The sequence below is a fragment of the Jatropha curcas genome, chromosome 8, assembly GCF_041381405.1.
Source record: "Jatropha curcas cultivar XTBG-Jc1 chromosome 8, XTBG_Jcur_1.0, whole genome shotgun sequence".
Lineage (NCBI taxonomy): Eukaryota > Viridiplantae > Streptophyta > Magnoliopsida > Malpighiales > Euphorbiaceae > Jatropha > Jatropha curcas.
The window spans coordinates 85,131-109,407 of NC_143158.1; the positions used below are offsets into that span (position 1 = coordinate 85,131).

The 24,277-nt window shown below is 35.2% G+C and overlaps 4 protein-coding genes and 1 non-coding gene across 10 annotated transcripts; 3 read left to right on the plus strand and 2 right to left on the minus strand.

The window, feature by feature from the left end:
* Positions 1–509: 509 nt before the first annotated feature.
* LOC105637445 (L-arabinokinase) lies at positions 510–11,581 on the minus strand. 2 transcript variants are annotated; one of them, XM_020680746.3, is made up of 29 exons: positions 11,279–11,581; positions 10,939–11,046; positions 10,770–10,838; positions 10,513–10,596; positions 10,316–10,392; positions 10,140–10,206; positions 9,080–9,137; positions 8,886–8,953; positions 8,741–8,803; positions 8,537–8,590; positions 8,343–8,445; positions 8,151–8,260; positions 7,920–8,039; positions 7,751–7,807; positions 6,885–7,057; positions 6,624–6,786; positions 6,285–6,368; positions 5,949–6,074; positions 5,689–5,819; positions 5,476–5,557; positions 4,534–4,621; positions 3,859–3,902; positions 3,655–3,750; positions 3,475–3,551; positions 2,772–2,969; positions 2,225–2,390; positions 2,027–2,098; positions 1,256–1,459; positions 510–761 (listed from the first exon to the last, which is right to left on the minus strand). In XM_020680746.3, exons 1-29 carry the CDS (start codon positions 11,381–11,383, stop codon positions 648–650), a joined length of 2,961 nt encoding a protein of 986 aa, XP_020536405.1. In that variant the 5' UTR covers positions 11,384–11,581; the 3' UTR covers positions 510–647. The 2 variants fall into 2 exon arrangements, with proteins under 2 accessions (XP_020536405.1, XP_012076297.1); XM_012220907.4 differs by having other exon boundaries at positions 6,624–6,792.
* Positions 11,582–13,508: 1,927 nt separating this feature from the next.
* LOC105637446 (methyltransferase) lies at positions 13,509–17,384 on the plus strand. The gene is made up of 8 exons (XM_012220909.4): positions 13,509–15,120; positions 15,221–15,252; positions 15,344–15,486; positions 15,581–15,647; positions 16,035–16,112; positions 16,237–16,382; positions 16,787–16,847; positions 16,969–17,384. Exons 1-7 carry the CDS (start codon positions 15,054–15,056, stop codon positions 16,824–16,826), a joined length of 573 nt encoding a protein of 190 aa, XP_012076299.1. The 5' UTR covers positions 13,509–15,053; the 3' UTR covers positions 16,827–16,847; positions 16,969–17,384.
* Positions 13,920–14,046, plus strand: LOC119370687 (small nucleolar RNA snoR77). The gene has a single exon (XR_005178248.1). It is a non-coding gene; the product is annotated as a small nucleolar RNA snoR77 (small nucleolar RNA).
* A 598-nt stretch (positions 17,385–17,982) lies between the features above and the next one.
* LOC105637447 (chaperone protein dnaJ-like protein) lies at positions 17,983–23,868 on the plus strand. Of its 5 annotated transcripts, XR_016322176.1 has the most exons (6): positions 17,983–18,641; positions 19,322–19,453; positions 19,871–20,029; positions 21,183–21,280; positions 22,910–22,982; positions 23,106–23,868. XR_016322176.1 is itself a non-coding variant. In XM_012220910.4 (3 exons), the coding sequence occupies exons 1-3, from the start codon at positions 18,477–18,479 to the stop codon at positions 19,955–19,957; spliced, it is 384 nt and encodes a 127-aa protein (XP_012076300.1). In that variant the 5' UTR covers positions 17,984–18,476; the 3' UTR covers positions 19,958–20,186. The 5 variants fall into 5 exon arrangements, 1 of the variants encoding a protein (XP_012076300.1); XR_016322174.1 differs by having other exon boundaries at positions 22,910–23,868; XR_016322177.1 differs by lacking the exon at positions 21,183–21,280.
* Positions 22,977–23,675, minus strand: LOC105637448 (protein SMALL AUXIN UP-REGULATED RNA 51). The gene has a single exon (XM_012220912.4). The coding sequence runs from the start codon at positions 23,673–23,675 to the stop codon at positions 23,169–23,171; it is 507 nt and encodes a 168-aa protein (XP_012076302.1). The 3' UTR covers positions 22,977–23,168.
* Positions 23,869–24,277: the final 409 nt, after the last annotated feature.

A 24,277-nucleotide genomic window follows, 5' to 3' on the forward strand; every position in this document is an offset into this window, starting at 1 on the left:
GTTTCTTACTAGTTCACGAGATCCAAATCCCAAAATAAATGATAAGATTTAGAGGTCATTTGGCTCGGCAGAATTTAGAATTTTTTAAAGTTGTGACCTCAATTTCACCACTTTGAAAGAGAAATCCCACCTTTGGGTGGAATTTTGCAATTCCATCATTTTGTCTCCTCCTCCAGATATGAACATGGACAGATTTGCTTGATGTTCATTGACCATGCTTGTTCAAGGCAACCCATTTCCAAATAAAACTGTAACAACGGCAACAGAGCATTCAGGTTAGGACCAATTCTGGCCCGCGCAAGCAGTCAGTAGAAATACATACTTTGATCATTAGAGTAAACGCCAGTTGTCCCCTCGTATTGTTTATCAACGTCCATAGATGCAAAACATTATGTTGTTTTGGGTATCATGTTTCAGTTGTCACCATTAGATTTAAATAGTAGGTGAGGTCATCATTAAAAAAACAATTATTAATACAAGGATGGCTAAGCGCAGAGATGTTTTCAAGATATCGCAAATTCACTAGCAAAATTCATATTATTATTCAGGCCGAGTGCGTATTATTATTTACTAGATCAATGACGGCAACTTCACTATAAAATTAAATGATGAACCAGAACTGTCAATGCAATAAATAATAATCTAGTTTAAAATGATGTACGCCGGCGAATTCTCAGATACCCGAACATTGCTGCCCCTGGCGATGAGCCCTCAAAAATAAATGGCAAATAGCCCGTTGCGCCTTTGTACCTCTGCTGAATCTGGATGACCAAAACACAAGCATTAACAATGGCAAAGAATGCGAAGAACATAAAATTTCCCTCAAAAAGGAAGAAGAAATAGAAACATGACAAGTTCTAAATTTCAAACGGTAAATTTGGGAAATAGAATAAGGCAAGCTGGGCAACGGAAATTATCATCACGAAAATTGCACTGAGATTATGGAAAATAACAAATTCAAGTGCAACAAGTTTTCAGCTTATTTTATGCATGAATGCAAGCAAAAGAGAATTTGGCAACCATGTTGTAAATTTGTGACACCCAAGGGAAAAGGCTCTAAAGCCCCTACTCCTATTATTTTTGAATTAACAGGCAAGGGATGAGTGCATCTTTCCCCTTACTAATTAAGCAAGGTTGTAATCGTAATTGCCCTTGATTTCATGAGTTGATTAGTTCATGAGTGCATCCAGCAAATGCTAAATCCACCCCTCTCAATAGAACTCGTAAACTTTGGAAAAAAACAAAAGAAACTTACCTCAAAAATTTGTTGGCTGCTACGTAGACAGTTCCTACCAATTACACACACTGTCCCACCAGAACCCCCACCAGTTATTTTTGCCCCATATAATGTCCCATCTTCAGATTTGGAGGATTTACAATGTTGCATTTCTTGTACCAGTCGCACAAGTCTGTCTGTCCCATCAGAGCCAAGTCCACAAGCACCGTAGCTGTAGTGACACTGAAACAGGTTGTATATCAGTTGCTACATCCCTTTTTGTAGTTCCGTACAGGCATTTATCATGCTCCAACCATTGCAAAAGCTTTTTGATTTTAAGTTAGAAATAGCGTGTGAAATCCAAATCAATGGTAAGAGAGTTAAGAATGTAGTGAGCATGTATTGGCAAAAAATACGATATCTGCTGAAGTATCAGAACTGTATCAAGATTACATGGATGTTCATTTATACTTTGCCAATAGTATTTACTAGGGTCCATCAGCCAATTCATTCACTCCTATAAAGAAGAGGTATTCCCATTGTTCAAAAAAAAAGTTGCCTCCAAGAAAAACAATGGTAAAGATATTTGTGAATTTGGTTCTTCCTTCTAAAGATAAATAATAATCAGGAATCATTTTCTTCCTATTGAGTAAATCATATATCTCTATAATTCAACAATAGCAACTAAAATGCAATCATTTGCACCACATTATTTCCATGAAGGAAATCTGCCTTATCAGAGAATTCGGGAGTAATTAAAATTCAACAGTTGACTCCAATAATCCATCAAAAACAGAACTTTGTATGTACCTGATACAAGAGTTCCCCAAGAGATGTAAGCTGCTCATCTGAAGTTGCGGATGATAACAATGCTTTGAAGGCCTAACATTAATTACCAAAATTCTCAATTTAGACAGTCTCTTGTGAACTAAATAAAATGTCTCAGAAGTTGTTCAGGTTCTTGTTATTATTATGAACAGTAGATCATATGAATCCATTAGCACTGACCTTGACCCTGAAGTTTTCATAGATAGGATGTTTAGCAGGTGCTCTCACCCCATATGTGTGCTTTTGATCAATTACTGTGACAGGATCATTGTGATCAACATATTTCTCCAAAAATACCTCACCAGGTATGGAATCAGGAAGCACCTTAGCATAAAGAGCTTCATATCTGTAAAATGAGATTTGCATGAAAAATTAAAAGGAAAGTAAAAACATTTAACATGACTCAAAAGCTTCATATCCATGGAATATACCTAATCTCTATAAAAGAGATTTTGTCAGCAGGAGCATGAAATCACAATAAGAAGGTAAGTTATTGTTTTCTATGTTGTAAACCAGTTTTTAAGAAAGTGTAAGGAATTATTTTAAAGAAAAATTGTAATACAGCATTTAAAACAGCTTCATGAAGTAAGGATTATAACAATACCAAACAACTAGTAAAAGTAGTTTTGTAAGACATATTGCCAACTAGAAGCAAGCAACACCAAGTTATAATCAATAGTGACCATTGATTAATTAACGACAATAACAAATCAATAGTGAGCCTTACCTGTGTGGTGACAAGTTGCACAAATAATCTAATGAAGCCTCAGCTTTGAGCAGTTCAACACCATCCTCCAACTCATCAAGGATTGATCCACTAACACCGGGCAATGACCTACCCAAAATAGCAGATGCCATAGACTTTATCATCGTTCGACCCATGAAGGCACCAATTCTTACAGATCCATAGTCTGCACCGCCAACACTATCAAAAGTAGAATAATCAACTAAGAGTTGGAAATTCTAAAGGATAAAGATAGAATGCTTGGTTGAAAAGGATTACTGTAACAAATAGAAGTTCCACAAGAGTAGCATAGCAATTAAACTTAAAGAAGGATATTTTGACTTGTAATGGCCATCTGAATAATTTGAATAAGGATCACGAAATGTAAATGCATTAATGAACATTCAAAAGGCCAGGTTTCAGTTTTCATAGTGCCAGAATTCAATGTCCACATAATAAAACCTGTATGCAACAAATATACCATGCAAAAAGAGAGCAAAGCCCACAACAGGGGGGTTGAGGTGGTAGAGTATAGTTTTATTTAAGGAAAGAGAGGACCACATTGGATCCTCTAATAAAAAAGCATCCAGTAAGAACAAGTGAATATTGATCTCTGCCATATTCCTTAGTTTGAAGATGGAATCCATTGGATGGCACAACCACAGAAGAAATGAAAATAATGCATTAAAAGATCACTATCACTTACCTGTGCCTTATCCCTGAATCAATTCCCCAGAATCGGATATGGCTAGGAATTTCTACAAGACCTATTACCTCAGCAGGCTACAAAAAAAAAAAAAAAAAAAAAAAAAAAAAAAAAAAAGAAGACTGTTGGCATTGTCTCTCAATCTTTAAAGCAAATTTCAGTGGCACTAATTCTACATACCTGGCAAACCATTGCAAGGAGTTTATTGGCTTCACCACATACTGAAGTCATCTGGTCCATCACACCACATGGAGCTCCAACTATGTGATTCTCCACCTATATAATGGTCAATAAGAATTAAGAGATCCAACTAATTTTCATAACTTCAAAAGGAAATTCTGATTGGTGAAAATTTTCAATTAGAATGATGTATCAATTTCAAACCTTCTGGCAGAGTAAAGCCATATCTCTTGGGCTGATGCTTAATCCTGAGAAGATAGAAGATGGTTGGAGTTAACAATTTGCCAAAGATAGACTTACATGTACTCGTACCAAATCACTCTTCCAATCAAAATAGAATACGACTTCAAACAGTATTCTCCCTAAATTACAAAGATTCAATCTAAAGTCATATAAGCATAAGTCTTGAAATATGCAAATTGCTAGACACAAGAACAAGCAAGCAAAATATTTTCCTAAAAAAATTGCATATAAGTTCAGGAAGATTGCTACAAAATAGCATTTTAACATCAGCTTGTAAAAACTACATTCATGTTGGAAGAAAGATAATTAATTATTCAAACCAATTTAGTATGTTCGACCATCAGCAAACTTCCAAATGTGCTAAAAAAAATATAAATTTCACCATGAGAAGAACTTTGCCACTGAGAGAACTCCAATTAAAATAGTACCTAGGAAAATGGCAGAAGATATTGATATTTCCTGATATAGATGTGAAACTAAATATGTTGCCCCTAGCTGGAACTTTTTATGTTCTAACCTTCTTTAGTTAAGCATCCATCATCTCGTAGTGCCCATTTGAAAATCTTAAATTTATTAGAAGATCAATAGAATAATAATAGTTTGCATAAAGCATTATGAAATTAGAATAATAATCACCATGAGCAGCAGCTATAGCAGACATGCTGGCTACCTCCACAGAGGCAGAAGAAGATACACCTTTGCCTTCTGGAACTGCAGAAGAAACCTGTATTTTGTACATGAGAAATTATGTAAACAATCGCCTGAATACGTATCATTAAGTATAAAAAGCACAGATGATTGATTAAATAAAAGGGAATAACGCATTGAACAGTAGGTAACTGAACGCCTCCGAATATTATCACATGCTTATAGGACAAAGCATCTGATCAACATATATTTAGTGAAAAATATCTGACCTGCATCTACTGTTTTGCACCAGGAAATACATGAAAGTTCAATTAATAAATGAGGAAAAAATGGAAATACAGCAATAACTTACCTCATTCTAGGAAATTGTCTATGCAAAGAATAACAAATTATGATTATATACTTGTGCGCTTATATGTTTTTGCAGCCATATACCTTTTTTGCAGTAACTTAGTTTGTTACTGATACAATGACACCAAAGTTTTCTATTTTTTTGAACAAGATCCAAATTTATCATATATCCACCATGTGTCCTGCTATGCCGAGGACATGAGCGAAAGTAGAATTAATGTTTTCATTGAAATGAAGTTGCTTCCTAATCTCCAGGAATGCAAAATTCATATAAGACCAAATTTAATTTTCCAGGTAAGCAAAAACAGCACCATCCTCTTGTGAAAAATAGAACTAATGTTGTTTCCAAAAAACAACTTATTGTGATTCTTATGTGAAAAATTATAATGTTTATATATATGTTCTAGTATATTTGGGGACTGACTTTTCCATGTGAACCTGTACCTCTAAAATATTGTAGGAAATAACATATATATTTAAGATGAAATAGGAGGAAAATCACCATATATAAACCAGCACTTATATTCCAGCAGCAGTCAGAAACTCATGAACATATTCTAGAGATGAAAGAATTTATACCAGCATGCTAATACTATCTTCAAAGCAAACTCCAAGCTCCGTCATCAAAACAAGAATTGACCCTGCAACATAAGCCGCCCACCTAAAGAAGAAACTAGATGAGTAAAATATAAAGTAATACTTGCATATGAAATGGGATAGAACAGTGAAAAAGAAAAATGAAAATGTAAGTAAGACTTGTATATAATACAAAAAAAAAAAATAATGACCTACTTTTGTGATGGATCTTGGGCAAAATATTTCCTTGCTTTCTCATATGACATTGGCTTGTCCCCATCCATGAAATCAGATAAGTCCATGTCAAAAGTTGGTCCACGATTGCTCAACTCTGAACCATATGACACCTGATAAACCAAAATGGAAAAATTATAGATAAATATCCATCTGATTACTTATGACACCCGTTGGTATGCAATTCTTTTGTTTCATCATTAGAAAATGGAAATACTAGCAATTAAAATTTCAGTATTTACTATTTGCAGAACAGGAGTGGGTCCTTGTCCTTTAGCATTTTGCCGGGCCTGGGCATGTTTCCATAGCCTGTGTTTACTTGGATGATTCCTTTGAACAGCAACATGGCAAGCTTCTCTTATAGGCATCTGTGAGAAAGACAATAGAATGATAAAACCACCAGAAGGGGGGAGGGGAGACTTGTCAATAAAATACACTTTTAAAAGAGATGAAGAGAAAACCCGCTTGTTAAGATTGTATATGATGTGAAGGAGCCAACAAATTTTCCAAAAATTCACATTAAGAAAGACAAAAGGTGCAGAAGTACTTTACTGGAATCTCAAAAAGATAAATCCAACCTGCAAGACAAGACTTCCTGAATAATCAGCAATACCTCCCATCACATCCAGCCTTCCAGGTGCTCTTGCCACAAAGATATCTTCCTGTACAAAAATAGCATATGCACACTGAAACCACTACCTAATTTTCAATCTAGCAAACAAACTCTAGTTGTTAAATAACAAAAAGTATCATTATAAACAAATGAAAAGGTGATGATAAAAGAAGCAGGCATTCAAGGTGCAGTAAAAGTAGATTGAAATCAAATAGCCCACAAAATGCCAACCTTGAGAACAAACATCGAAGCACAAAGACTGAAAAATTGACAAGCAACAACATCTAATTGAGATGATAAATACCTCCCAATTAAAGAGTCCGGCAGCAGCCTTATGCTCCCGCATCTTCCGTTTCTCAGTGTTCTTTTCAGATTCATTTACAGAATCTAGCTCTGCTAAGCTCTGTAAGAAAATCATGGTATCTGAAAGACCATGAATATCTCCATGAAGAATATCAAAGCCTTCACTGCATCTAGGAAAAGTCATAGAAAGATATTATCAAAATATGCAATTGAATCTATCATCAAATGAAAGACTGCATATGGAGGAAAAGAGGAAACTCACGTGCTTGTTGATCGTCCATTCTCATATATTTGGACAACTGGTGACCCAGTAGACTTACTAAGTTCATTCTCAGCATTTGCATACCATTCAGGAATGCTGATATCTCGTCCAGGAACCCTTTGTAATTGATATCCAAGAACTATGGCATCTCGCAATCTCCTTGCCCCACTTAACTAGATTGTAGCAATATAAAAATAAAACATGGGAAGACTTCTTAGTCAACACAATCAAATGTAAGGCATCCAAAATTTGCTTAAAAATAAAATTTTACCATGTTTGACCACTTATACGTGGACTTTAAAATGTATCCCCAGAATATATTCTGGTTTTTGATCAGTTGATAATACAAAGGCAAGTTTGGAAGGTATCATTAGAATTAAAATGCAGACTGGAAAGGTCAGAGCTTTGATTTAATGAGGCAAAAACCAATGAACTATTTTCCAGATAGCATAGTCCTACATGAAGTTCAATAATCTATTGTTCATGTAACATGAGTTTCCTCTTATTTTAGGTTGTAATCACTTTCTCGAACTCTCGATACAATTTATTCTTCATGGCTGCTGAACTGTGAGCAAAAAGGTTTCATGATGGAAGATATAGCGTACCAATTATTTACAAATAGTTATTGGATGCTCAGCTGAAACCACTAGGATACTATTATCTAGCACAATAATATGGAGGGTATGGGCTTAACTTCCAGTATCTACGACACCAAAAAAATTAGAAAATTTGTATAAATTGTCCCAATAGGGACTAAGACCTTCAGCCTAAAAATTTCTCTTCATCACACTTTGTCACTGAAATTAAGAGGGGAAACGCCTTAGACTCAATCATAGTGATCAAAACAGCATCAAAACTTCAGTTACCTTGTCTGAAGTGTAGTTTTTCCCAATAGCTGTCTCCTGTAAGATGTGAGCTGCAACCTACAGTCAAAATAGAAGAGAGACCAAACTCAAAGATGAATGGAAACTTGGACGCATACTTCTAAGAAATAAAGTGTTGGACAATCATGGAACCAACGAAAGAAAATGATACCTCGCCACCATTAATGCCTCCCTCATAGCATGGTTTCAAACTAATTGCACGTTCAAGATAGGGTTTCCAATGACCAGTGAGTAAATCTCTCCTAATCATCTCAACTCCACTCTGATAATACTGTTTCCAAAAATCACATCTTGCCAATATCAGAACCATGTGAATTACAAGAGAGAAGTGAAACAGCAAAGAAAGAAGACATCAATCATATAAGCAAGAAATAAATTGCACCTCAAGCATATTTCTCAAAAAGGGTTCTTCATTGAAATAATCTCTTCGTACAAATACAAAAGGTAACTTGAATGCCAGGGCTTCACTGACTGTACCATATCCAATTTTTCCTGAAATAACAGAAATCCCATTAATTTACTTATGTTGTTATTTGACCTGGTCAGATATTGACTTTTTCTTTTTTTTACAGACCAAGCATACAGTCAGATGCTGCAATAAGGTCAGGTGTATAAGCATCTTTTGCAAGCTTTATGAAATTTGGTGGAAGCTCCTGGCTGTCAGAAGCACCACAAACCTGGATCAAAAAATAATATGTGCCATTAACAAATATCATGTAAATACACTCTGCTTAGTAAAAAATTTAAGGACTTTTCTACAAAGCTTACCAGGCACAGCCAACCAGAAGGTAAGTACTCCTCCTTCAACTTCCAGCCAGATGGCTGCATGTAAGAGGAAAAGATTTGGAGTTCAAAAATAGAAAGAAGTGAACTCATCTAACCAATGTAACAGGCTTCGAGGAGGACAAAAATTACAATTAGAAAATTTATCAGATTAAGAAAATGGGTCAAACACAAGATTAGTATCTTCACCTGCCCACCGAAATTAAGGATAACTAGCTTCACATCATCAGTTACACCAAGTTCCTTCCTTACCTACAGAATGAAATATGGAGAACTACATCAAAAATTAATGATAGATGACAGAATGGCTTCAAGAGTGCTCCTGCCTCCAAACCTCCATGCGGGATTTGTGCAGCCTCCTCACAACAAGAGGTACGTCAATAACATCTCGAAAAGCAGGCACTGCAAAGAGATGCATCAAATTAACAACTGGACACCACTCCATAAATATTCGCAGCATCAAATAGAGAACTCATAAGGGAAAATAAAAGAGGCCCTTCTATTGCGGTTGTGAAGGAAGAAACATACTTGGGCAATATCCTGGGAGGCGTATTAGGAACTCACAATGAGAATAATCCTCGGCTATCTGTACCAATTTTCAACAGCACAAACAATTTCACTGCAGTTGCAAATAACTCACTGACAACAAATAATCAAACCAGAAGATGAATATTGAATTTCAAAAAGCAAATGTTCAAGGACTTGAAATCCTCCTCTGTGAGGTGTCTCAATTTTCAGATGGTAAAAATTTTTGGTTTTTTCAGATGAATATTGCTTCCTGCATTCCCATGTGTGAATCTTTTGTAAACTTGAAAGCTGGAATCTGGATTATCATCAGTTAAAGAGCTAAAAGTTGCATATTAACAACCATAATAGATAGTAAACCAGGAGGCAGACCTTAACTCCAAAAAGCAAAGGTTTAAGGACCAGCACAATCACTTCAAATTTCATATAAGCCAGCTTAGTGTCCTCATATAAATAGTTGTCGGTAACTATTCCAAGAGACATTGCATGAAAATGGCTATATGGAGCATATCAAGAGACTTCTGCAATCAAGTGGCTTCTTTTGGAAATTCGCTTAAATTCCATACCATCGTTGCAAATAGTGAACGGGACGGGATATGATATTTAAGGATGAAGATAAGGTGGCTATGGGAAAATCTAAGCTTGCTTCATCTCATAAGACCCTTTACCTGTCCTTACCCTCTCAGCTACTATTACACAGAAAGAACAATAAGCTAGCCATATAAAAATATGTGCAGATGGTGTACGTGTCTATTAAAATAAAAATATGATAATATGTGGGGCTGGTAATTAAAGATATTTGGGAGAGTATGGCATTGGTTCCTACCATCACCATGGACAGCTCTTGGTCTTGGCTAGGCAAAGGTATTAGCTAGGATGTGGAAATTTGCCATCTGATACTGATATTTAGAAAAATGGCCAGGCCAGATAAAACGCAATAAGGCATAATTAAGTATCAGAAAGGATAACTGTGACAAAGAAGAGTGTAAAATCATTTTGGACAATGGACAATCACAAGTCCACGAAAATAAATAATTATCAATAAAAAGAGAGGATAGATCACCTGCCACACTATTGAACGATGATGATATCCAGCAGCCATCACATACTCTGCATAGATGAAATCCCAACTGCAACCATAAACCAGCAAGAGGGAAGTAATTGTTCAAGTAGAACTTCAAACAAGAGAGAGAAATAATTTCTGTCCGGCCACTGAACAATTCAAAACTCATATGATACCTGAAGTTTGTGACACAAACAGATCGAATTCCAGCATCTGCTGCTGCACGGCATGCAACAGGAACTACATCTGACACCTGTTGTTATATTAGCAGCAATTGTGATATGATTGTCAACAATTCATTTGAATTTGGCAATTTTCAAATTCTAAGTGTTACTGCGCATTGGAATGAATAAGAGAAGAGGCATAAAAATACCACTAAGTCAGCTTTGATAGAATTTAGCCACTCTATTTCTGTTGCCAAAATAGACTCCCGAGGTTTTACTGCTGTCTCTGAATACTAGCACATTCCAGAAAAGGAAATCAGGAGAAAATAGCAAAAATAAATAACAAGAAGGAAATGCCGACATGGATGACTTGTGCACCTTAGTGTCATTGAGTGCTAAATTTTTAACTGGTGATATGAAAAAAATTATGGCCACAAAAAGAAGCAACGAACACTGAAATACTTACCTTCTCTAACGAAGCAAGACGATCCACTGTTAATGCATCTGCCTGAACAGCTCCGCAGTCCAGTAGCACCTAGAGAATTTCAGAAATGAAAATTATTAGAAGCAACAGATATAATAAGCTAATATCACATTCATCGATAAATGACCAAAATAAATTGCATTGCAATTACCTTGCGGATGAAGAGTCGAGGGGACTGTATCTCGGAGGTGAACACAAAGTCGGGTGCACCGGTAACCACGTGCACATCATGCCCAGCAAGAATTAAGTTCCTCACCACCTATTTAAAGTGGCAATTAATTAATTAATTCTCTTAGTATACAATTAAACAAAAACATAAGAGAATGATTCAGTCATTCAGATACAACCACAAGGACAAGCTCAAGAGCAATCATCAATTCATCATTCACCAGAAAGCCTAGTCATTCTGATCGGATATGATCTCAAGTTTTCCACATAGAAAAAAGAAATAGAACAAAGCAAAAGATTTGATAAAGTGAAAAAAAGGCAACCTCTACGACCCGAGTGGCATGGCCAAAACCATGGCCAGTGACATAATAAGCGAAGACAAGGTGCTTCCTCGAAGCTGATACTCCTCCGTTCTCCTCAATTCTCATTTTCGGTTTCACTTAGTCTTCAGAATCCAATGCACACGGAAGTGCTGCAGCCAGATTCTGTTTTTACTTAAATTCAAAATATAAACAGGGACGAAATACGAATAACAATTTAAGCAGAACGAATTTAAAGAGAGCAGAGGTGGGATGATTGAGAAATTATTCGAACATGTTTAAGCTATCATATTATCTAACAACTTGATTGATCAAATTTTGTTTCTTTCCTTTTATAACCTTGCCACTACGTGAGGAATAAAATATTAAAAACATAAAGATGAAAAATATAAAATAATTTTTTTACGAATGGAGAAAATAAGAGAGACAATAATTTTTAAAATAGTTAAAATTATAAATTTAATCTTTATTTTTTCCTAATAAATTAATGAAAATAATAATTTTAATTATTTTCCATCAATTATTTTTTAAAATTAAAGAGATAATGATGGAGAAAGAAAATTTATTTATTTTCCTTGTCAATTTTCGTTTCTTTCATATTTTATCCGGATCCAAATTTATACTGCATGTCCCACATTTTTCCTTTTAAGTCCCTGGATATTCGCTGTCCCTTTAGTTCCTTTCCTGTGCTGACTAGACGGATGGCGATGATCATAAATTATCGTTGACTCGATCACGCTTTTAGATAAGTACAACTACCGTTCTTATTGTTAGTAATTTTCTTTTTCAAATTACCATACCTTATCGATACGATAGTTAGTTGGATTTTTTTTTTTTTTTTTCGTTTTCTGAAGGAAAAGTTTGTTTGGAATTTTTTCAATTGATAGTTATTATATATATATCTTGATACGATAGTTAGTTAAGTTTGTTTTGATTTTTTTTGCTTTTTTAAGGGAAAAATTTGTTTGGATTTTTTTTTTCAATTGCGTTTGTTGGGGAAATCTAGATATATTATTTTTCACATAAAAATATTCATACACTTTAAATGCTTAAAAAGATAATGCGAGAGAAAACAATTACGATGGTTACAAATAGGATCCAAAAATTATATGAAAGGAAAAAAAAAGTTAAATAGAATAATATATCTTCAGACAGTTATCATACTTATATATTTGTATTAGTATTTTTCAATTATTTGATAACGAGATATATTGTGAGAAAAAAAATTGATTTTGATATCACCCTTCTTGGTCTTATCATTTTAAACATTATTTTTGTTTTCAATGTTTGTTTGATTCCATTCAATGTTTGAACGTAAAATCTCATAAGTCTAATTAAAGACATTTCTGATACTACTAAGCCATTGACTAAAGTTTAGCCAAATCCATAATATAAATAATGAGCTAGATATGGACACATTGGTAATTGTATTCAAATTATTATTTTGATGGATGGAGCCTGTTATTTCATTCATATACATATTAATATTAATCCATTGAATCCAAATCATTAAAATTTCTAATATCATTGTAATTATAGAATCAAAATCTAAAAGTTTAAATAAATAGCATACAAGTACACTGTACATTACATTATTTGATAATAGTAATTGTTGTTCAAGAAAATTATCCTACAGTTAATAAAATTTGGTTAAACAATTATTTAATTTGGATTATGAGATGGTAAGACATGAGTTAACTTTTCTGACATAAGATCCAAATCTAAGAAGGCGTGACCAACACTAAAGCACAAGTAAGCATAAGCTACGTAATTCGTTAACAAGCTTAAAATATAAAAATAATTATTTATTACATTGTACCATATCAATTAATAAATACATCCAAACCTGTAAGAAATCAAATCCCTTAGCCACCCTCACATCAAATAATTAAACTCTTCAACTCTATTATTCTATTACAAAAAACACGGTAAACGTTGCTTTATTACAATAAATTGATCGCTGTTTCCTCTGATTTATCAATACGAAGCAAACGATGCTACCCATCGCGTCCCTTGAGCGAGGGAAGGATTTGGTGTGGGCTGGGCCGGGCTGGGCAGTTTTGACTTTAATACTGTTCCATTGTTGGGTCTGGGTAATGCTTTAGGCTCATTAGAATCATTATATTGGGCCTCTTATTGAGTGTAAAAAAATAATAGGATACTTGAGGGCAAATTGGTTATTCAATCGCTTCAACTGCTAGTCTGTGTGTGTATATATATAGCTGCTTAGCATAAGAACCAATTAGGGTTAGGGCAGGCGAGGCCGCACGCTTAGATCGGGGAATGAATGAAGTGCAAATGGGTAGAATACTAATGGATTGATCTTAGGTTTATTGATTTTGTCTATCGATAGATTCTTGTTTGGAGATGAATTTACGGGGCTGGAGTTTGGCTCTTTGGCTGCTTACTGGTGCCATAGAGATGAATGCAGCTTCCTATATCAGTCTTCTCAACCATTCATCAATATTTCGCTATGAATTTTTTTCTTTTTCTGGCGGATTTGTTTTGTGAGGTTGATACATGTTACTGATCTTTTAAGTATCGGATATTTTAATCCTTTAAACATCACCTTTTTTTTTTTTTCTGGTGGATTTCCCCTTTTTTTGAAAAAAAAAAATTAAAATTAAACATCGAGCAGTATTTCAGGCAACCTCTTTGCAGAAAATTCAATGGCGAAGAAGGTGTTAAACTGCTCGTATATTGAATGGCTTTTGCTCTTCAGACTTGCTGAGATTTTTCATTGAAGCCGGTCTAGTAAGCCTTGGCACATTTTACTACTGTACCATCACCTTTCCTTTCCACTTGAAATTGCTTTCATAATGCACAATTGTGAATGGATTGTGATGCCTAACTATAATTAGTTGGATTAACGGCATACATTCTCTATGGAGAATTTGGTGATATAGATTTGGACTGTAAAATTGAAAAATCATAGGAATCTATCACCGGTTGTATGTTTTGGAAGGCATTGTAAATCATCGTCCAGCTATCCCTACATTTGGACGGTTTGATTACCCCGAATCGATTCAGAATTCACATTGAAGGAAATTGAGGTAAGCCGGCAGAGTTGAGAACTAACTTCCAAGGAGCGATGCCCCTCGCATTTGAATCAGAAAGTAATTCACTGCATTTGCCACTCCGCGGGGACTGATATTTTTTTCCATAAAAAAAAAAAAGAAAATATGAATTACAGATTTGAAAGAAATAGCTTGAATGCATAAATCATAGTTTTGAGAGAAATAAGCAAACGTATAAAAAAATTTACACATTGAATATTTTTAAAAAAATTCATTGAATTAATCAACTAAACATTTTTTGGACAATTAGTAGAACAACACCAACATTTTTCGAGTGTTCAAATAGCTCGCTACCAGTATGATAATTTCAATGTAATTTAAATGCCCCAAATTATTTTTCACTTTCAATTTTAAATCAATGGAGTAGTATTGGTCGTTAACGTATTTGGGCCTGTCAAATTTGTGCTATTGGGCCTTTATGTGGGTTTTCTAATTCAATCACTGGAACGACGCAAACGAAAAGTTCGGGCATTGGTCCATTTCATGCCATCCCTAAAACGTGTAGTCGTCTGCTCAAACAAGTTCATCCTTCAAAACTGTGCAGCGTTATCCTATCATCACATAAGTGGCAACTGTTCAGTGATCGATCTTTTTTTCGTATTTTTCTTCTTCAGCTTGCTGTGAAGTAATTTGGGATTCCGAAAGTGATTTGGAGGTTGGACTTCTGTATGCTGTGTCATTTATTGTTATAATCAGGAGAGATGGCAATCTCAGCTTACCCCAGTTTTTATCTATGCAATTGCTCTTCTTCTGCTTCTCCGGCTCCAGGTTACTATATGCTCTTTTGATTGGTAATAATAATAATAATAATAATCAATTTTTAATATTTGCAATATCATACCCTCACTTCTTTGTTGGAGATTTTCAGGTAGACAATGTAAATACTCCGGCCAAGCGGTGGTAAATAAAAACCATAAATTTAATCCTCTTCCTGAAAACCAAATTCGAAATTCTAAATACTCTTCATTTCATTTCATTTTTTTTTGCATAGAGAGCGTTGCCCACACGGATAATCACAGTGGGAAAGAAGAGGTCCCGTGGGGTACAATTAGTCGTAGATGACTATATCAACAAGCTCAAACCCTATTGCTCTGTCGACGATATTCAAATTCGCTCTAATCCTAAAAGTGCTCGGTATCTGAGTTTCTTTGTCTTTAGCATAACTGGAATCTATATTTCCAATGTGTTACATTTTTTTGTGACTCTGCAATGTTTTGTTTTGTTTTAGTGATGTGAGGGTTCAGGTTGATGATGAAGACATGGCAGCCATGAACCTTATAACTGTTGATGATTGGGTATAGTTTCTTAATGGTCTTTCCATGCCAATTTATTTGTTAAAGTTGAGTTCACTAACTCTTGATTTATGATCATGAAGCACATTCTTTGTTTGTTAAAGGGTCTCAAGAATAACTTCTTGAATCTAAGATGGATTTTGATGTAATCTTTTCTTGTATGAAATGCTTTTTTTTTTTTTTTTTTTTTTTTTTTGGCTTTATATTTTGCACTTCTTTTTAAATCGTAAAGCAAGTTTGGACTTCTTCAAGACAAAAGATGGTTGCCCTCATAACATTTCAGTCAGTGGGTGTCTAGTTGAAAATAATTGAAATTGTAGTTTTTCTTTCCCTTGTTTGTTTGTTTTATTTATTTAAGTATTAATCAATCTGTGAATATTTTTCTTGCAGATTGTGATGTTGGATGAGCAAGGATTAGATATTGGGACTGAGCAGATGGCTGAGTTGGTTGCAGACGCGGGAAACACTGTACGCTGCCTGTTTCTTTTTTCAATTTTCTACAATATTGTGATCCTGATTTCCATTTTGTTAGTTTATTTAGTTTGAATATTTTATTGTTCATTCTTAAAATAAAAAAGGCTCTTCAATGCAGGGAGCTTCAAGATTATCATTCTGTATTGGTGGACCTTATGGTCATGGACAACGAATTCGGAAACGTGCTAATGTATCAATCAGATTATCCTCCATGGTTTTGAATCATCAGATCGCATTGCTTGTGTTTATTGAGCAACTCTATCGGTAAGAATTTCCTATTGTGCAAGCATATGAATTCTATAACGAAGGTCCATGCTAGTGTTGCAGCTTCATGCGTTTGATATGAATATGCCACATCGTAGTCATTGCTTTGCAACTGGATATTTATATCAACAAAATATTTGCTCGAGGGCAATATGTGATAATGATAGGTCTTCATAGTCAGCTTGGGAAGTTCTGCTTTAGGTGTTTGAAAGTCTCTTCCTAAGGGAGGCTGGACCTTTTGGAATGGTGCCTTCTCAGTTTTGGAGTACAAAACTTAATTTATTTAATTCATCTTGAGCTTAATATTCTGTCTTCACCATATCCAATTTATTGGCTCCACTTAAGTTCGTTGTTGACATAAATTAAATAATGGGCATATTATTGACTGTTATTTTGCTTCTCAGGTCATGGACTATACTTAAAGGACAAAATTATCATCATTAGTTAATTAAGAGCACTGTGAGGGTAAGTCTCTTTGGTCCTGCTGGTGGCAGACGCCAAGCCAGCAGTGGCTCTCTTTCACTCTTTTTCTCTCTGTTTTGTTCCTTTTCTCCCCTTGCTATATATCCTTGATGGGGTTTTTTAGGTAAAGGCATATCAAATTTTGGGATCTGGCCTTCAAATCTGCTCCTCTGCCATTAGGAGACTGGTGCCTTTTTTGGTTGTGTTCTCTCCGGTGACACACGGACACACTGGATTTTGGATTAGAAAGGTTATTTGAGGAGACTCACAGGAAGGCAGTTCAAGGAGGCATGTACATGGATGGGATCTTGATATACATTTGAAGAGAGCTTGAGGGAGGTGATGGCAGCAGACTAGAGCAGCTTTTCTCATCACCATCTAGTTATATCTACTCGAAAATTTCTGTCTTAGGAGTCGTTTGTGACTTTGTTTTATGTTACTTAACCACTTATTGAACCTTCGGCTTATTCATTCAGACAGTAATGAAATAAGTTTGTTTATCTAAATTAAATTAATAAGCTACTTATATGGATTTACAAAGGCTAATTTTTTCTAAATAACAAAAACTACTTTTTAAAACTGATTCATTAAATTACTCTATAGCTTAATAGATGAAAAGACCAAGTTGCCTATTACAATTATGAAGTGAGGCTATATTTACTACTTAATTATTCAACAACCAGCTACTGATATTAATTCTTAATTATTCAGTTCAATAAGCTTTTAATTTAGGTTTAACATTTAAAATTCAGTTAAACAAACTCCTTAAAGATGATTCTAATATCAATAAATCAAGGGTGGATGGTTCACCATGCACATTAATACAAATTATTATGTCTACTCTTACAAACTGGGGTTTGTAATATCTGGATAGGCCTAGAATCATCAAAAGAGGCCGTCGATCAGTAAATTTGTCTCCTCGAATTTCTTGATTTGTGTAAAGCTTAGATTGATATGATAATCTGCAGAAACGGAAAGCCCAACTGTGGTCGTTTTTCTCGTTTGGGAATAATAAGTTTAATAAACACAGAGACAGGAAGGCCCATCATCAACCAAAAGCCCACTTCAGTGTGTCTACTGTTTGCTGGCGGTTTTCTGATGTAAAAGGCAGATACAGCTGTAAAAGTAATCTGATTAACAATGCGTAATACTCGCTGCTGTTTATTTTTATTTTTCAAGTAGCTTTAAGTTCCGAACAATGAAGTTAAAGCGGCAGTAATGGTCTCAAGGCTTTCCACTCCATCGGAGACACCAAAGCGGGGGGGCACCAGCACTGGTAGTGGTACTCTTATTAGCTTTGAATTAACTCTTTGGCCTTTAGATTTTAGGTTTGCTGTGTCTGAAAGTCTCGAGCGATCAATTGCTGGAAAGAACTCTTTTATCCATGTTGAAAGCAGGAGTAGATTTTATAAATTTGTTCAGTTAAAAATGCCTTATAATAATTGACGATGACTGGCTGTTAAGGGCACTAGACGACAGGTTGGACTGGAGCGATGTGGCAGTGCTACGTACTATAGATAGAGTTGGGTGGTACTTCAGTTATTTGTGGTAAATAGGGGGTGTATTCTTGTTCATTGACATTCTCAGATAACTGGAACCGGTGGGAGAAAATAGCAGTTTAAGATTGTAAAAATGGCAATGTTTATGGTAGTAAGTTTGCCCAAGCTTAATTACTTGACGATGATGTTACCATCATTGCCATGGAGGAGCAGGACGAACACCAACTCCACCTCCCTCAGGCATTTCTTGAAGCCTTCGCGCTGTGCTCCTCTGCAGCAGCAACTCCAAGAAGAGCAGGTTTTCATCATCTCTATATCATCGTTTATTGTTGTTATTATTGTTATAAATGGATAAAATATTTCAAGATCAAAACATCTCTGATATTCATAATTATACAATATATCTCTGTTTCTTTTGTTGGACTATCAAGGAGATTTTGACCTAGTCATATATCAACATGTTTACCTTTGCGGACCTCTCGTTATGGAATTTTTGTAATGCTGAGATGCTTTCCTTTTTCCTACATTTTTGAAGCAGATTATCACACAGTCATACTAACTTCCTCCATTTCTAGTGTTTCTCCTTGGTTAAGTTTTGTGTTAGTTTTCATTGTTTTATTTACATTGGACATTGATTCTTCATTCGTGGATATTAATATTAGTGAGAAAACCTTTTGTATTATATTATCTTCTTTCTTTGGATCAGCGAATCCTTTTAAGCTGGTAGTGCACACAGCTGTATTATGATTACTCTGCTATTAATTTCATCGATAGTTGGATAGACATAGCCACTAATGCAATTACAAGGTATGCCTTTGTCCAACAGCCCTGCATTAGGAGGGAATCAATTGCACCGTGTAAAGAATTCTCAAATATGATTGCTTATAATAATGGGTTATGGAAGCTAAACACGAGCTTCTTAATGCCATTGCTCATATATGCTAATCCTGTTCTTACTCTAGTCCAGTTGTTTTGAAGGTTGACTCAGGGATCATGTGTGAACCATGCAATGGAAAAGGATGGTTACTTTGTGATTTCTGCAAAGGACAGAAAACCAATGTGAAAGCTGAAAATAAGCGAATCTACCGGCGATGTCCATCTTGCAGAGCTGTAAGTAATCTGATGATACTAATGTAAATTCTTTGGTTCAACATTGACATTTCCTTCCTCCATTGCTTCACCTGATCAGCCGAAGGGCATTTGTCCTTTATGATCTCTATTTTATAATATACTTATTCTGATTATATGATGCAAATATTTTCCCCTAGCAAACTAATTCTCTGATTTTCTTCTTTCATATTTAAAAGGGGAAACAGTCAAAATATTGGTTGCTGATGGGCCCTTATTTACGCTATCTGTATTTATTAGTGCATGGTCGTAGCCATCTTGCAGTGCAACATGTCTACCATGCTATTGAACTGTGTACAGATGTACCTTAGGTATCTGTAACTTGAGAAGCCAAGTGGCGTAGGATAAAAGGAGGTTAAAACAATGATCCTCATTCTTATGCTTAAAATTTTGTTGCAGATTGGATATATTTTGTGCCCAAAGTGCAGAGTCTTCAAATGTGTTACCTTCCCAAATTATAGTGATGGCGAAGATCCATCTTTATGAACCTGATGACCTCGGTATCATTCAACTGCTCTACTCAGAGTTCACTTGATTGTTCTAAGGAGCTTGTCTAAGGTTCCTGTCTTTTTCATTTATTCTCCCTCAGTAATATTCTTTGAGAAGCCTCTTTGTAATGTTTTATATAAAAGTAATGCAAAAGCTTGCTTTGCTAAATCTTGACCTGTTGTGTATCTTTATGAAAATAAATGAACTACCCTGCATTATTGACTTAGTTGGGATAGTTTCTTTTCTTTCTCTTGTACTGTAGAAAATGGGCCTTGATCAGGAAGCTAGCAGTTGGCACAACCACACATAATTTTGTGATGGGGTTGGGATGCAAATTGGAAGAGGGGGGGGGGGGAGTGGTGGTCTGTATTCTTATAATACTATTGATTCAGAAGTTATCAACAATAATATAAAACCACTAATTCATTAATTAACTTCACTATTCACAAAAAACAATTATTAAAATAAGCGGCTCCAATTTGTAAAAGATGTATCTTAAGACATGAATGTTGAAAGAAAATCAATTTCATTTTTCTCAGTGCAGTAATATCAGTTTTTGGATATTATGAAGTATAATTCATTAAAAAAATTTTTTATTCATTATGTTGGCAAGGACAATTAAAAATTCTATGTAGTTAATTAATTAGGTGTTGAAAATTCCTTGCACACATTTTGTGTTGAAAATGATCTATAATTGGAAATTAGAAAGATTTATTTATTAAAATTTAAATGAGTTTAACTTTACCTTAAAATTTAAACTTGTACATATATGAAGCTTATTAGGGAGGGCCAGTGAGCTACTATTATGGGGTTGCTCATGGCCCCTTGATGACCAGAATGGCTGCGCTACTAGAGTTTGGTACTTTTTTATAAGAACTTAAGGGATTCCTCATGGCCTGCGGCTGCACTGATGGTGGCCGTTTTTAAGTTTTGGAGGACTCACAGAATTGTTTTAAATTTCTAATCTGTCCTTACACTCATGAATGAAGGTGGCCTTAATTTTGGAATTACCATCTTATTTTTTCTCTGTATAAGCATGTAGATCTGTGTTCATTTTTGTCTTCTACTTTCAGTATATCTGAAGGAATTTTTTTATGAATTACTAGCTTAATGGAACAATTTGATGCGAGTAACAATTTTTTTGACCATATAAGTTAGGATTTGAAATCACAGTTGAGATATGCTAGGTAGTCAAATTGACAAGCTGGGGATGGATTCACAGGCTCTGTCATTTGTAGACATATATGTTGTTGCAGCCATAAGTAATGCATTAATACTTCAGCAAAGTGCTCGTATTACAAGGGGAAAAAAATGAACAATGTAAGTCAAGGCCTTGTTGTACCTAATGTTGACATTTTCTTTGATATCTGCATTAGATGGAGATTAGCATTGTGAAATATGCCCTAATCATTCAACTGCTGTGAAACTTTGTGAATCTTTTGGTTTCAAATAGCCTAATTAAGTTGATGGTTGTTGAATACTCTCTCTTTTCTTATCTAAATTAAGGTTGTTGAATAATCTTGTTCTGAATAATACAACTCATCACGCACACCCTTTGAGGTTCTCTTGCAATATCTTAATATTGATCTCTTCCTTATCATTTCCCCCACCTGTCCATTATTATCTAACAAAGAATCATAATTGAACCTGATACATTGACGAAGGTTATGTAACATCTTAAGATTTGTTTTGTTTATATTATTTCACTTTGATATTCAATCATATATTGTTTCCTCAATGACTTAGCTAGTCATACATGTTTTGCTATTGGATTGAGACAAATGCATACATGATACTGGTTGTTGCATCATATCTCTACATATTAAGATACAGCCTCTTAATAAACCTAAATGCCGGGTTATTCATGAGTCCTTGTTTTATTTGAAATCTCAGTTACTATAATAACTAATGAAAGTGAGTTATGCGTATTATTATGATTAATTTTAGGTTGTTGATTGTCTCTAGTCTTTGGGGTCTCTATTAAGCATAACTTAATACATGCCAACGTTCGCCTATATGCATAACTCATAAAGATTTGTCATGTGGGTCTCCTCTTTTCTTGGATCTTACTTTGCCATTATGACTTTCGGTTTATTATTATATTTTGCTGTACCATTTGAATGAGTGAACACCTTTTCTTCATACGATATTTTAGAAGTACTTGAAAGGCTTTGTGATGCGTCATTCTGAACATGTTTATGTACTTGAAGCATGAAATAAATGGGCTGCATGTGAATTCAGTGATAAAGGTATTTAAATGTATTATCATATTTTATAGTTTAAGATTGATGGCGTAAATTAGTGCTCGAATGCATTATGATATCTGCATAATATATGTTTCTATGATGACACATTTTTTATTGATATTTCCATAGTCAAACACAGAATATTGTACGTGATTGTCCTAATTCACAGAAAAATATCAATGGCAAATAGAAATAACTCATTATCTCTTGTTCATGGCATCAGTCAAATACTGTCATCGTGGTTTAATCTCATCCGTATCAGAGGCATCACTAGTGAGTATCACCCGGTCCCAATACTCCCTTTTACCGGGTCCCAGCTATTATCAATCTTTAATCTGCTGTTGCCTCTACCTTAGTAGCACAGGTTGGAATAATCAGCTTGGGACCAAGGCATACTATGAGACCGTTACATCTGATGAAACAAATAATAATATGGACTTGCATTACGAGGGGACCTGAGTGTTTTACAGCGCTCATTATTGAATTTTTAGAGTTTGCTTAGAGCGCTTAATGTGCTATCAAACTCACTCTTTTAACTTATGTTAGATGCATGATAAACACCCGACAGAAGATTAATATTATGAGATTCAAGACGTTTTCATTACTTTGATTAGGCCAGTACAGCATAAATTTAATGATCTCTTTGAAATTCTATCTGGTTTAAAGTTGAGCTTGGTCTTTGAAATTGTTAATGGCACTGCAGATGTTGGATATCATGACTTGTTAGCAGCACTCACCAAGAAGAAAGAACAGGCAAACCAACAGACTACTGAAGAGTAAAAATGCTTCTTTTTGCTTCTCAAATAGTTGTTACAATTTGAAAACAACTTAATTATTAAACTCTCTCTCTCTCTCTCTCTCTCTCTCTCTCTCTCTCTCTCATACATGGCCTCATCCAGAAAAAAAATTGGAAAAAACAAGTGAAATGAGGTCAAGGGAAGAGAAAAATGGGAGGAAATGAACTATCTGCACATGGGGCTTTGAGGATGGTGAGAGGGAGTTTGGTGGTTTTTGGAAGAGCAATGTGCCAATCCTACACTGTCCTGTGTGAAATACACGTCTTTGTTTTCTTCTACCAGCTTCAAGATACTCTCGAAAACAGCTACTTCACAAGGAATTCTTAGAACACCTGTCTGCTGAAAGCCGAATTCTTCTTCAGCTTCTCTTAATAAGAAGTGAAATGCAGGGTGACCCAAATACTCCGTTGGGATTATGAATCTCTTGAGCTCTTCTCCTACGCAAATGGCTAGGTAGCCCTTTGGGACGGCGTTGCTTGGGGTTGATTGTGAGGAGGTCTCCGATAAAGAGAGCGTCCGTCTCAGAAACTTGATACTTTTACTGCTCCCATTGCTGGTGTTGGTGTTGGTGTTGGCTTTGGCTTTTGATGAGTTGGCCAGCTTTCTCCATTTCTTTAGGATCTGCTGAAGCCTAACAATTTCCGTGATCTTGTTGGACTTCTTGGAATCCATGGCTTCTTCTTACACCACCACCGTTTGAAGTTTGATGCCGTCTCATGTCCACTGGATACGGATTGCTTTCAACTTATAGCCTTCAGAGTCTTCGAATTCTGATATTTATTTATTTATTTCATAAAATGTGACTTATTATTGTTATTATTTTGGGGTTTGTCTAATATAATAATAAAATAAAATAGTGTGATAATGATAGTAATGGCAGTAGTTTTTAAAAGAAGAAGTACATTGGTGTTGGTGTATCTTAAAGAGAGGGAGACTGGGACTGAGATTCCAAGGAATTAAGAAATGGTTAATAATGGTAGAGAGGTGAGTGTTGTTCAGAAAGTGGCAGGAGGACTGCTCAAGTTTCCAATGCAAAGTTGCAAACTACCCAAACGGTCAAAAGGACCTGGCATCGTCCTCGTACATTTCACTTGTACTGTATATTCAAACTCTTGATACGATACGACTAGTAGTATTTTATCATTAACTGTACTGATAGTCGTCCTGTGAATGCGGCATTTAAAACATCGAGAGCATTTCTCCCATCCCATGTGATCTCATTTTAGATACAATCTGCAACTGCAACTGCAAGGGTTCCATTTCTGAGGCCGGTT

Bases quoted from the DNA above. Each gene is read 5' to 3' on its own strand.
- LOC105637446 (XM_012220909.4), top strand. From the start codon at position 15,054: ATGGCAATCTCAGCTTACCCCAGTTTTTATCTATGCAATTGCTCTTCT. The intron at 15,253-15,343 runs GTAAATAAAAAC...TTTTTTGCATAG, and splicing joins AATACTCCGGCCAAGCGGTG to AGAGCGTTGCCCACACGGAT. The intron at 16,113-16,236 runs GTACGCTGCCTG...TCTTCAATGCAG, and splicing joins TTGCAGACGCGGGAAACACT to GGAGCTTCAAGATTATCATT.
- LOC105637445 (XM_012220907.4), bottom strand. From the start codon at position 11,383: ATGAGAATTGAGGAGAACGGAGGAGTATCAGCTTCGAGGAAGCACCTT. The intron at 10,393-10,512 runs GTATTTTTATGC...ATATAACAACAG, and splicing joins CTATCAAAGCTGACTTAGTG to GTGTCAGATGTAGTTCCTGT. The intron at 8,591-8,740 runs GTGAAGATACTA...TCTTACATGCAG, and splicing joins TCCTTAATTTCGGTGGGCAG to CCATCTGGCTGGAAGTTGAA.
- LOC105637448 (XM_012220912.4), bottom strand. From the start codon at position 23,675: ATGGATTCCAAGAAGTCCAACAAGATCACGGAAATTGTTAGGCTTCAG.
- LOC105637447 (XM_012220910.4), top strand. From the start codon at position 18,477: ATGGCAATGTTTATGGTAGTAAGTTTGCCCAAGCTTAATTACTTGACG. The intron at 18,642-19,321 runs GTTTTCATCATC...GTTGTTTTGAAG, and splicing joins AGCAACTCCAAGAAGAGCAG to GTTGACTCAGGGATCATGTG. The intron at 19,454-19,870 runs GTAAGTAATCTG...ATTTTGTTGCAG, and splicing joins GATGTCCATCTTGCAGAGCT to ATTGGATATATTTTGTGCCC.